The 13158-nt window shown below is 38.8% G+C and overlaps 1 protein-coding gene across 4 annotated transcripts in view; it reads left to right on the top strand.

Annotated features, from left to right (window-relative positions):
• Positions 1–1130: 1130 nt before the first annotated feature.
• Positions 1131–13158, top strand: part of DLG3 (discs large MAGUK scaffold protein 3) — a 287539-nt gene continuing 275511 nt past the window's right edge. For all 4 annotated transcript variants that reach the window (XM_063432262.1, XM_063432261.1, XM_063432259.1 and 1 more), the window contains exons 1-2: positions 1131–1425; positions 1747–1878. In XM_063432262.1, coding sequence (XP_063288332.1) covers positions 1410–1425; positions 1747–1878 — 148 coding nt within the window. In that variant the 5' untranslated portion in view covers positions 1131–1409. The remainder of the gene's footprint in view (positions 1426–1746; positions 1879–13158) is intronic.

Raw genomic sequence — 13158 nt, 5'->3', positions numbered from 1 at the left:
GCTGGCGTGATTATAATAGGCCACAGCAGTGGTGCGGCGTGATAAGAACCTCACAAAAAAAACGTTTAGTAAGGTACAAGTCTAAATAAATAGTTAGAGATTAACTAAAATCACAGGGAAGGGACTGCACAGTGTGCTGACCTGAGAAAGGTCGGTGTCATAAAGGGCTTAGAGATAAATTAAACACACAAAAACAACAGAAAGAGAAAGAGAGAGAGAGAGAGAGAGAGAGAGAACTATAATTGGAATAGGCTCACCTGGGAGGCAAGCAGCAAAGAAAGAGGAGTTGGGAGGAGATTGACAGACTGATATGTTCTAAGATGTGTCCTGATTGGTTGATTTTTTTTCTCTATATGTTTAACTATTTCTTTGCTGCTAGGAGGTTCAGTAAAGAAGGTTTAAGCAAATATGAAGCCTCCTGTCTTGCCATAAAATTTGCACAAGGTGACAAGGAACCAATCTAGGCAGATCTCTCCTTTAACGTCCAAAACAAAACAAACCCCACTAGCAAACTACATTTAGGGTATATGAGTGTGTAGTTGAACCCAACATGTTTTATTTTCAGGGTTGCAATATTCACAGTTACAATTAAATAGTGTGTGAATGGTTTTAAGAACAAAATGGTTACAAAATGGTTATATAAAAAGTGTCAAAATGACGCTAGGTAAATGCTCTGGAATGTCTGTTTAGTGATTTTGGACTTGATAAACACTAACATTCCCCACATAGGAAAATTTTCAAAGTTTTAGTTTTAAAACTCTATTTCTTGAATTTAGGTCTAATTCCTGAAATTGTGATGTATTTTATTAACTTACATTAATTGTGCAGAAATCATTTTAAGCATGAATGACAAATTACATTTTTACTAATTTTTCTTTTTTCTTTTTTTTCTTTTTTTATTGAGAAAGTGTAAAAATACAGTGAAAAAAAAAAATACATAGCACAGGAGCCACATTTAGTTCAGGGACCAATGCACAAAAACCTTGAACCATCTCAGTCACTAAGTGGTTAAAATACTGCATCATCTTCCTCATAATTGGTCTTATTATAAGCTACCACTGTCAGCGTGTTGTATGAGTCGTGCGTGTGTGTCACTTTAAATTTAATTGCAAACCAGTGTATTTGAAATAGATGCACTTTGTCCTAGTTTGTATAAGCAAACCTCCCCCAGGAGAGAGAGAGAGATGGAACTATCACAATGAAGAGAGGAATGAGATTGGGAAAAGGAGAGATTGAAAGTAAAAAGTGCTGACCCAGACAGAGAGGACAGTGGGTGTGAAAATATTTGATGTGGGAGGGATTAGAGGCTTCCTGTCAGGAATACAACAGGCACTAACAGACAGGCTCTTACCTAGTGTGTGACAATTTGCTGAGTTCCAATTAGACTGCAGGAATATTACTGCTGCAAAATGTCTCCCAAGACAGGTGAGAATTTTGTTCTAGTCTCACTACAGCTCCCACTAACTGCCAGAAACATTACACCTCTGTATTCCTTACTCTGACCTACAAGTGGAGCTTTTCTGTATAAACAGTCTGTTTTTAAAGTACACTCACCTCTGCTCTATTCTGCTTCCTAATGCTGTTCTTGCTCCCTCCCTCCACAAATAATAAACCTTATATATAACTAGAGCTACCATTTGTACACATTATGGTTTCCATGATGTGATAGAACACACCATGAAAATATCTAATGTATATGCTACTAATATACTATATATATGTGTGTGTTATGTATTTTGTCTGCAGGCACACAGAGGGCTCTGCACCTGCTCTGCACGTACCATGCGCAACTATGTACTACAGAACAGCAGCACCTCAGATCTTCTATCCAGGATGTTATCAACATGTTGGGAGGTGACCTCTTTCAAGCTCTTTTGGGTATGAGAAACTCTTACCTAACCAACAACCAAGGGTGTTACTAAGGTGGGCTGACATGGGTCCCGAGTTGGGTCCTGAGATCCCCTGGATCTGATTTAGGCAGAATTTCTGTGTTAACTCTGAGTCCCCTATAATACTGAGAAATAAAAACGCATTCCGTAACATAATTAGTTATAGTGCCACTTTAATGCATCATAGTAAAAAATAATTATTCAACACAGCGGTATGGGGCTCAAGTCAATATTTGTGAAAGGTGCACTGAAATTTACCATTGGGCTGAAGCCCCATATCTTTTTTTTTTATCACCTAACATCGTTCCTGCCACTAACCTCGCGAGACAGAGAGAAATATGTATTGTGAGAGATGGTGCTTGGATGTATTATTGAGCAACATGAATAGGTGTTTCAGCGTATCGTAGGTATGCAATGAAAGGGGTTAAAGACAATCAAAACATGTCATGGGTGAGTGTTTATCCAGGTGGCATGCATGGATGAGGGTTAATGCCCATTTGAGCAGGAGCTGTGAATCTTATGCTTGAGAAGTTCACAGATATTTTCCCTGGAGGGGAGGGGTAAGACTTGGAGCGTTGAGAGCATATTAAAACATATACAGTGTATTTACTATAGTGAGAATTCAAAGTGAATTCAATATGCATTTCCAATTCAAGGTAACATTAGAACATTTCCAAACTGGAAAAAGTCAGCCATGCTTTGCCCTTAAATTTTAAATTCACGTTGAATTCTCACTTTAGTAAAACTAACATATTGTGCAAGGTTGTAGAATAAGAGAAACTTGAATTATAGGTGCCAAAGCTAAAGCAAGGCATATTCTAGTGATACAATAGTTTGGGTACAAATTATTAGCTCTCATAGGGAATGCACCTCTAAGTATAACCATAAATCTTCTCGTCAGATACCAGCAGCAGACAATCTGCCAATTTGTCCACCTGTTACAAAACTTTACGTTTAATCCCATTGACATTGTCACGTTTACATAATTTTCATATGCCTATCTAATGCAGGTTTTCATTTTCTTACTGAATTGACATCTACTGCCTTTGCTGGAAAGTTATTCCATGTATTTGTCACATTTTAATTATGTGGATTTTTCCCATCACTATTTCATTGTGATGACACTACCAATAAAAAAAACTGTCAAAGGAACTGTTCCAAAATGTATTTTGTCACTATTCTTTTAAGTGACAAATTGCCCTGTTACCCTGGATTATGGAGAAGCCTAATTACCAGCCTCCTTCCTCATGACTATGGCCCTGATGTGTATGGCCCTTTAAGAACAGTCTGTGGGCACATTGTGACACTGTCCCCAGACCTGTAAAATAACTTGTTTGTGCCTTTTCCCCACTTGGTTCAGTAAATGGGGCTTACTGAACCAAGTACCACACAGGCGGACCACACAGAAGTGAAAGTGTGCCGTCAATTTACCTCCCAGGCTGGGAGGCTGCTGTAGGTAAATTGCCGACCGCTGGATGGCCGCCGTTCGTACAAATGAACACGTGGCGGCGGCCATCTTTATTCAGTCGAACGCGGTCAGCGGTGTATTTTGAAGATTTTGCTATGCTATCCTGACTATGTGCTAGCTTTGGGTATAGTCAGCTACATACCCCTTTAACTTATTTTGGATACTTATGTATAGGGGATGCAGTGAGTGTGTGCATATGGGCTGTAGTGTGTGTGTGCATAGGTGATGTAGTGTGTGTAGGGGTTGTATAGAGTGTGTGTTTAGGGAATGTAGTATGCAGGGCCGGTGCAAAGAATTTTGGGTACATAGGCGAAGATGTATTTTTCCGCCCCCCAAAAACATCTTCACCTGTGTGCCTCTTAACCTCCCTTTTGTGTTTCTTATCCCGTCTTTAAATATCTGACTCCCTTTAGTGTATTTTATCTCCTATTTTTGCCTTTGTGTGTCTCCTATGTTTCCTCTTTGTATGACTCTTACATCCTCCCACATTTTGTGTGTCTTACTCCTCCCAGGCCCTTTGTGTGACTCCTTTTCTCCCAGCCCTTTTGTGTCTTTTACTCTTCCCAGCTCCTTTGTGTGTGTCTCTTTCCTTCTCAAGCCCCGCTGTGTGTTTCTTTCACATCCAGCCCCTCTCCCCGTCCCTTAATGGTCCCCTACCTTCTCTGACCCTTACTGTTCCTCTCCCCTCTCTCCTCCTTTCCCTGTCCCTTAGTGTTCCTCTCCCCTCCCCCCTTTTCCTGTACCTCAGGGTATCTCTCCCCTCCTCTCCCTGTCCTTGGTGCGCCACCCACCCCCATAGTGGTCCCCTCCCCTTCCTGGTGTGCCTCCTACCTTTCTTGTAGCATGTCTGAGCGGAGCGAATCCCGGTACAGTGAGCATTTCCTGTCAGTCCTGCCAGGTACAGGAAACAGAAGTTCCTGTACCACGGTACACTCCGCTTGGCCACGCTACAGTCAGGGGTGTATAAACACTGACAGTCACACACTCAATGACAAACACACAGACGTCTCTGACAGCCAGATTCACTTATCTGACACACTCATTCATTGACAGACACTCACACGCACACTGACAGACACACAAATACTGACAGACTAATTGACAAACACACACTGACAGACACACACTCACATGCCCACACACACACACACAAACTCACAGACACACATACTCACATGCACACACACACACTGACAGACACACACACACACAAACTCACAGACACACATACTCACACACACACACTGACAGACACACATACTCACACACACACTGACAGACACACATACTCACATGTGCGCACACACACTGACATACACACTCACACACACTGACAGACACACTCACTCACACTGACAGACACACTCACTCACACAAACTCACAGACACACATACTCACATGCACACACACACACTGACATACACACTCACACACACACACAAACTCACAGACACACTCACATGCACACACACATACACACACACAGTAATTAATAATCTAAATTAAATGTAAATTTCCCACCCAGCCTCCCTACCTGGAAAGCTGGCGTGGGTCTCTCATTGGTGGTCCAATGGGGCTGCTGGGAGGCGTCCGGCTGAACTGGATTAGGAGGCGGCGAGGGAGCTCTGATCTCTCTGACCGGCTCCCTCGCAGGCTTTTTTCTGATGCAGCGGAAGCCGGAATATGATGTCATATTCCGGCTCCCGCGGCATCAGCAAAAGGCGCGCGAGGGAGCCAGTCAGAGAGATCAGAGCTCCCTTGCCGCCTCCTAATCCAGTTCAGCCGCACGCCGCGCCGCTCTGGGGTTCCAGGAGGTGACCTGGCAGGAGGGAGCACTTCCCTCCTGCCGGTCACTGGAATTTTGTGCCCCCAGAGGGTGTAGGGTACGTGAATGCCTAGAAACTCGTACTTAGCAATATTAATCTTAAAGTTGGTAAGGGTGCTGAATTTCTGTAGATTAGACATCACATGAGGCAATGAATTAACAGGATCTGGGACAGAGAATAGAATATCGTCCGCAAAGGTGGAGACTTTTTCTTCTTTACCCAGACAGGAGTATCCCCTAATCCGCGTGTTTCTGTGGATGGCCTGAAGTAAGGGCTTCATTACATCACAAAGAAGAGTGGGGACAGTGGGCATCCCTGCTGCGTTCTGTTTGCTATGGGCAATGGATTGGAGAGTTGACCATTAACCCTGATACATGCTGGACGGTAGCTACTGCATTGAGTGTGGTCTATACCTTGTTTGGGGAGGATTGTGATGGCGGCCTTGAGCATCGGATGAAGGAAAGATATTTATGGGATGATAATATTAAACAGTCGAGAATTGCCCACTATTTGAATTCTCTTAGATCTGAGAGATCGTTACCATGTAAGTGAAATGTATTCCATATAAATAAAATCACAATTTGTTATAAAAATAGATATAATGTATTGTGACAAATAATAATAATACTAGGCAACATGCATGATAATAATCAGTGAATATTTAGTATAACATGAATATGCAATACAATGGCATGGCTATACACGTTCAATGGCTAACAGCATCACTTGTCAAGACAAGATTTATGAGGTACTTTACAAACAGAAAGTAAAACTTCACACGGTGCAGCGAAGAGTCGTATAACCTTGGCTAACAGTTAGATCAACTGAGTAACCCTTTCAATGCTGACTAGATCCTCCTAGGCATTTAATATCCTATTCTTATGTCATTTTTAATCAAAATAACATTTAAACCAGCTCATTAATCATTTCCTGGAACCATCCAATAAGAATAATCTACCAGATTCTATAAACTGAATTTTAATTTGCCTAAAAAGATATCTTATCTTATTTTAGAGCAAATCAATACATCTGGATAAAAACATCGGTATGCTAACACGTGATAATATCACATTAATATATAATTATTCTTAATTCCACCTGCAGAATGGAATGTTTATAACTATATATTCTTTAGTTAACTAAGATTTCTAAATATTGAAATCTGACCGTGATTTATCCAGTCATATATCATGCTATTAGATTTTTAATTAATTTGGATTAATTAAATAAAACCAGCATAATTACCAGTTAAGTAGATGTTCTCACCAGATGTTCTTAGGTAGCTAACATAGAAACATAGAAACATAGAATGTGACGGCAGATAAGAACCATTCGGCCCATCTAGTCTGCCCAGTTTTCTAAATACTTTCATTAGTCCATGGCCTTATCTTATAGTTAGGATAGCCTTATGCCTATCCCACGCATGCTTAAACTCCTTTACTGTGTTAACCTCTACCACTTCAGCTGGAAGGCTATTCCATGCATCCACTACCCTCTCAGTAAAGTAATACTTCCTGATATTATTTTTAAACCCTTGTCCCTCTAGTTTAAGACTATGTCCTCTTGTTGTGGTAGTTTTTCTTCTTTTAAATATAGTCTCCTCCTTTACTGTGTTGATTCCCTTTATGTATTTAAATGTTTCTATCATATCCCCCCTGTCTCGTCTTTCCTCCATGCTATACATGTTAAGATCCTTCAACCTTTCCTGGTAAGTTTTATCCTTCAATCCATGAACCAGTTTAGTAGCCCTTCTTTGAACTCTCTCTAAGGTATCAATATCCTTCTGAAGATAGGGTCTCCAGTACTGTGTACAGTACTCCAAGTGAGGTCTCACCAGTGTTCTGTACAATGGCATGAGCACTTCCCTCTTTCTACTGCTAATACCTCTCCCTATACAACCAAGCATTCTGCTAGCATTTCCTGCTGCTCTATTACATTGTCTGCCTACCTTTAAGTCATCAGAAATAATCACCCCTAAATCCCTTTCCACAGATGTTGAGGTTAGGACTCTATCAAATATTCTGTACTCTGCCCTTGGGTTTTTACGTCCAAGATGCATTATCTTGCACTTATCCACATTAAATGTCAGTTGCCACAACTCTGACCATTTTTCTAGTTTACCTAAATCATTTCCCATTTGGCTTATCCCTCCTGGAACATCAACCCTGTTACATATCTTAGTATCATCCGCAAAAAGACACACCTTACCATCAAGACCTTCTGCAATATCACTAATAAAAATATTAAAGAGAATGGGTCCAAGTACAGATCCCTGAGGTACCCCACTGGTGACAAGCCCAAGCTTCGAATATACTCCATTGACTACAACCCTCTGTTGCCTGTCACTCAGCCACTGCCTTACCCATTCAACAATATTGGAATCCAAACTCAAAGATTGTAGTTTGTTGATAAGCCTTCTATGTGCAACAGTGTCAAAAGCCTTACTGAAATCGAGGTAAGCAATGTCTACTGCACCACCCTGATCTATAATTTTAGTTACCCAATCAAAAAAATCAATAAGATTAGTTTGGCACCTTTTTTTGTTTCTCAATAGGGGGGGAGGGGCGATGACGTGACGACGCACGCCGGTCACGTCCCGCGGAAGGTGAGGGGAAAAGCCGCGAAAAAGATAAGGAAGCCGCGAGGTACCTGAGGCCGAGGGTCTATGGCGGCAGTTGGCGGTAGCTGGCGACGGATGAGTGGACACGCGGCTGACAGTGTCCAGATAGCACAGGAGAGTCTCCGGTGGCATAGAGATCCAGGACAGTGAAGACTGAAGTTAGTGTCAATGCAGTAAAGGGGAACGAACGTGCAGATACACATGGTGGACGGACAGACGAGCAATTCGGAACATCCAGTACGGCAGCAAGCCTAAAAAATGGCATAAATAACAGGCAGAAGACAATCTAACTGCAAGTATATAAAAAGCATATAAACAAGCTGAATAATGTCTGCATAATCAACAGAAAACTATTTTATCCCTTTCACGGGCATATTGAACGTAAACTTGGTAAATACTGGATATATACAGATATATAGACTTACTGAAAACTCCACCAATAGGAGTGTGCAAAGGTTGTGCAAAGGTTCCAAATTAATTTCAGTTGATATATACTGATATATAGACCTAAGGAAAAGTCCATTAATAGGAGCGTGGAAAAGGCTCCAAATTAATCCCGGTTGTGAGACTCGTTCCCACTGGAGATATGTGTCTAACCTATTATTATTATTGAAAACTCCGTTAACAGGAGCGTGCAAAGGTTCCAAACGAATTTTGGCTGAGAGAGTTCTCTTCTGGATAAGCGTGCTTAACTTAATTGTTATCCATAAAATAGCTAAGACAGAAAAAAAAAAAAATGGAATAACACAGAATATATGGAATAGTATGGAATATCGTTAAGTCCCATGTACACGTTCAAAATAGACATTCAAGAGGGAAAATTACTATTTTGTAAATGGCCTGGAGCTATCTGGAGAGCTGTGGGTTAATTGGATAAAATTATATATATATATTTTTTTTTTCTTTCTAAATGCTCTAAAAGCTCTAAAGTTCACTTGTTGAATGTTAAGATGTTAAGAACGAATGTTAAGATAACTGGAACTTAAGAATAAAACACCAGAGAACAATTGAAAGCCGTGGAACGCCGTGAGACCCTAGTCCCTGAACTCAAGATACCGGACACAATCAAGCGAAAGAAAGACGGAACAATCAAATAAAAAACTTTTTTTTTTTTTTATATATACTTTTTGATACATACTATCCTGCTCTTATTAACTCCATACAAGAAAGTGCAATAATGGCAAACAAAAAAAGTGAACTTAAGCTGGGAAACAAAAGAGAAAAAAAACTCGACCAAAGAAATGAAAAAAGACTTTCAAACTATTTCTCACCCCAAGATAAGGAGAAGGCAGAAAGGAGAAATAGTATAAATGGAGCAGCCCAACCCATAATGCAATCTATAATACAAACAAACAAACCCCGAGCATGAAATATCGGACTCTCTAAGTAAAGACGCTGGCCTGATTGGAAAAGATCTCTTGAATGAATGCTTACAAGCGCAACTAGAAAATATAAAGAAAGAGATACACCTAATGATGGGGGATTTTAAAACAGAGATAGCCAAAATAAATCTAATGGAAGACAAAATGGATCATATAAAACTACAACAAGGTTTAAATGAAGAAAGAATTATACAGATGGAAAAAAAATGGCGGTAATGGAAGCCAAGATTTCAGATAACGAAGATAGAGCAAGGAGAAACAACATCAGAATAAGAGGAATCCAAGAAGAAGTGACTTCAGGAGGACTTGACGAATTCCTAAAAGAGTTTTGTAAATTTTTGGGGGTCCAGCAGAACAATAGCCAATTTTGTACGGAAAGAATACATAGAATCCCAAACCCAAGCAATATTCCAGCCCAGCATCCAAGAGACGTCATTGCAGCTTTAAACTCATATAGACTTAAACAAGAAATTATGAGGGCAATGAGATCCAAGTCCCTACAGGACTCTAAATATGAATCCATCAAAATATTTAACGACCTATCTAGAAGTACCAGAATGGCTAGGAAAAATTTTACATCTTGCACCGTTAAATTGAGAGAAATGGGAATTAAGTATATTTGGTTGTTCCCAGTTGGATTAAGATTCACGTATGGAGAAAAAGTGGAAATGTTTAGAGAAGTTCAGAGTTTGCAAAAATGGATTCAGGAAACCTTTAAATAATAGATGTATGGGTCTACATTAGACTTCCCCCTCCCCCTCCCCATGAATAGGGGTCGGGAAGAGGTAACTCTAAGTAGCCCTATAAAGGTTTTTTTTTTTTTTTTGTGTGTCTTTCCCCCTATATCGTTTTCCCTTGAAGAGAGAGTATGGTTGGTAACATTGATAAGCAGTCTATACAAAGACGCGTTTTGAAACAAAGAATAAGGAAATTAGGAAAGTAGGGTAGCTAATATAATTTTTTCTATAGAAATTAACACGAGGTGAATTGAACTGAGATAAATACAATTAGAGAAACAGAAAATCATATGGTTAAATAATTCACACAAACATTAAAGAATATATAGAAAGAAAGGAAATAGAGAGGAAGAGGATGAGTAAGACAAAGGGGGTTAGAAGTGAAGGAATATAAGATACTTTTGAATATCACACAAATAAATGATAGTAGTTCCAGGTAAAAAGAAGTAAAATTCAAGAGAGGGGAGCACTTGAGCACTGAAAAATAGATATTATTAGTATAAATAGTAAGGAACAAGGATAGGGAAATTAAATAAATAATAAACAGAGAGAGTTTAATACACTTTAAGTAAATAATATTGGACATGAGCATTAAAGATAAATAATACAGGGGAAAAGACAGAGGAGAGAGAAGGAATTTTGGTAAAGAATGTAAAACTTTTTTTTTTTTTTCCCTCATATTATTATCTCCGCTTGAATTAAGGGTAACTCGCAGATTTCTTACATGTTTGATAGAATTGTTAGTATATCCCATCACCTAACCATATAGGGTGGTTAATTTGTAAATTTCTTCCCTCCTGATATACAGGGGGAAGGAACGCAGGGATATTTATGGCTCCTATGGGAAAGGAACCATTTATTTTAATGTTAAATGTAGGGGTGCAATGTCTTGTATGTTATGTTATTTTTTGGTTGTCCAGACTGAGGGGAAAGGGGTCAGATAGAATTAAGGTATGCTTAGAATAGCATCTCTCAATGTAAGGGGGTTAAATACACCGCAGAAAAGAGTTATCCTCACCGATTTTATTAGGAAAGAGTCAATACATATATGTGGAATACAAGAGTCACACTGGTTAAAAAATGACAAAGATAGGTTTAGCTCAAAAGAGTTCCCACATATTTTTAGATCCTCTATGCCCAAGAACAAGAAAAGAGGAGTAGCAATTATAATTTCTGCGAAGATAGATTTTAAGTTAATTCACCAAGTTTCAGATGACGAAGGAAGGACTCTCATAATAATTGGAGAGATAAACAATCAGAGATACACAATTGTAAATCTATATGCCCCCAATAAAGCTCCCATAAGGTTTTTAAATAAACTGGTGAATAAAGTCGAAAAAATTAAACAAGGGAAAATAATATATATGGGAGACTTCAACTGTATACTAGACCCCGATATGGACAGAAATAAATTAAAAACAAATGAGAACAAGAGACAGTTAGAACAATCCTCCCAAAAATTTAACGAGGTAATTAAAAAGGCAGGTCTTATGGATATTTGGCGCATATGGCATCCTATGGAAAGGGATTATACTTGCTTTTCCTTCCCGCATCAGGTATATTCAAGAATAGATTACATATTGACAGAAATAAATATTGTTAGAAGGGTCAAGAAAATTCTGATCACTAATATCCCATGGTCAGATCATAATGCTCTAATTTTGGAAATCAAAGAAGAATTTGCCAAAACTAGATCTAACTGGAGATTGAATGAATATTTGTTAAAAACAAAAACAAAATGTGGACACAATACAAAAGGCTATAGAAGACTATTTCAGAGAAAATAATAATTCTGAGATCTCCTTATCTACGCTCTGGTGTGCGTTTAAATGTACAATCAGGGGAAGCTTTATAAAAATGGGCACAGAGGAAAAAAAAAGAAACTTACAAAACTTGGCACAACTTTATATAGATCATGATAGATTGGAAAAACAGAATAAAAAAAAATATCGTTTGAAACAAGTAAAGAATTAAAAAAAATAAAGGAGAGTATTAATAATATATTGATAAACAAATCCAACCTTGCGTTAGAACGTTTAAGAAGAAACTGGTATTATAAAGGGAATAAAGCGGATAAACTACTAACAAATAGATTAAAAAAGGAAAAAATTAAAAAAATTATTTCTAAAATAAAAATAAACGGAGAAGAAGTAGTCCTGTCGCCAGAGAAGATCGGTAACGCATTTCAAAAATATTACGCAGAACTATATAATCTACCCGGGGGAAACAGTACTGATGATATTTCCAAATTCTTTACAGAACTCAAACTCCCGTGTATAACAGAGGCTCAACTGGAAGTATTAAATGAACCTGTCTTACAAAATGAAGTAGAATCTGCAATTAAAAAATTAAAATCAAAAAAAGCACCAGGACCTGACGGGTTTAGTAACTGCTTTTATAGAACCTTTAGGGGTAATATAATAGAACCTCTTACCAAACTATTTAATGACTTTATGTCATACGGAAATATCCCCAGCGAACTGTTAAAGGCCCACATAGTTCCAATTCCAAAGCCTGGGAAAAATTCGGAATTAGTAATGAATTATAGACCTATTTCATTACTTAATAGTGACATTAAAATCTACTCTTCTGTACTAGCAGACAGGTTATCTAATGTAATAACAAGCATTATTCATCAGGACCAGGTGGGGTTTATATCCAGTAGAGCCCCAACTTCTAATATTAGGAGATTGATAGATGTGGCAGATCTGGCAACTAGACGCAAGATCCCCCTCCTTGCCCTGTCATTAGATGCCGAAAAGGCCTTTGACAGGGTAAGGTGGGAGTTTCTGGAGAAAGCCCTATCTGGCTTCGGAATTCAAGGTAATATCACCAGGGCTATCATGGCTTTATATACAACTCCAACGGCTAGGGTAGTGGGAAGCGGATTTTCTTCCGAATGGTTCCAGTTAACAAATGGAACAAGACAGGGTTGTCCCCTGTCCCCACTATTATACCTGATTAGTCTTGAACCATTAGCACACAAAATCAGAGCGGATGACTCTATAAAAGGAATAGAACTAGAGAAGGAATCATTAAAGCTTACAATGTATGCAGACGATGTGGTACTTACTCTGAGAAACCCCGTGAAATCCATGGAAAAGGTCATGGATTCCATAGAGGAATATTCATTCTATTCAGGATATAAATTAAACTTAAGCAAGTCTACAGCACTTTCATTCAATCTCACGTTGAATATTAAACAAAAGTTATTTGACAAATTCGGATTTAATTG

Source organism: Pelobates fuscus, chromosome 9 (genome assembly GCF_036172605.1).
Source record: "Pelobates fuscus isolate aPelFus1 chromosome 9, aPelFus1.pri, whole genome shotgun sequence".
In the NCBI taxonomy this organism is placed as follows: Eukaryota; Metazoa; Chordata; class Amphibia; order Anura; family Pelobatidae; genus Pelobates; species Pelobates fuscus.
Note: the sequence above shows the minus strand (reverse complement) of the source record. Positions and strands in the feature narration are given on the sequence as shown.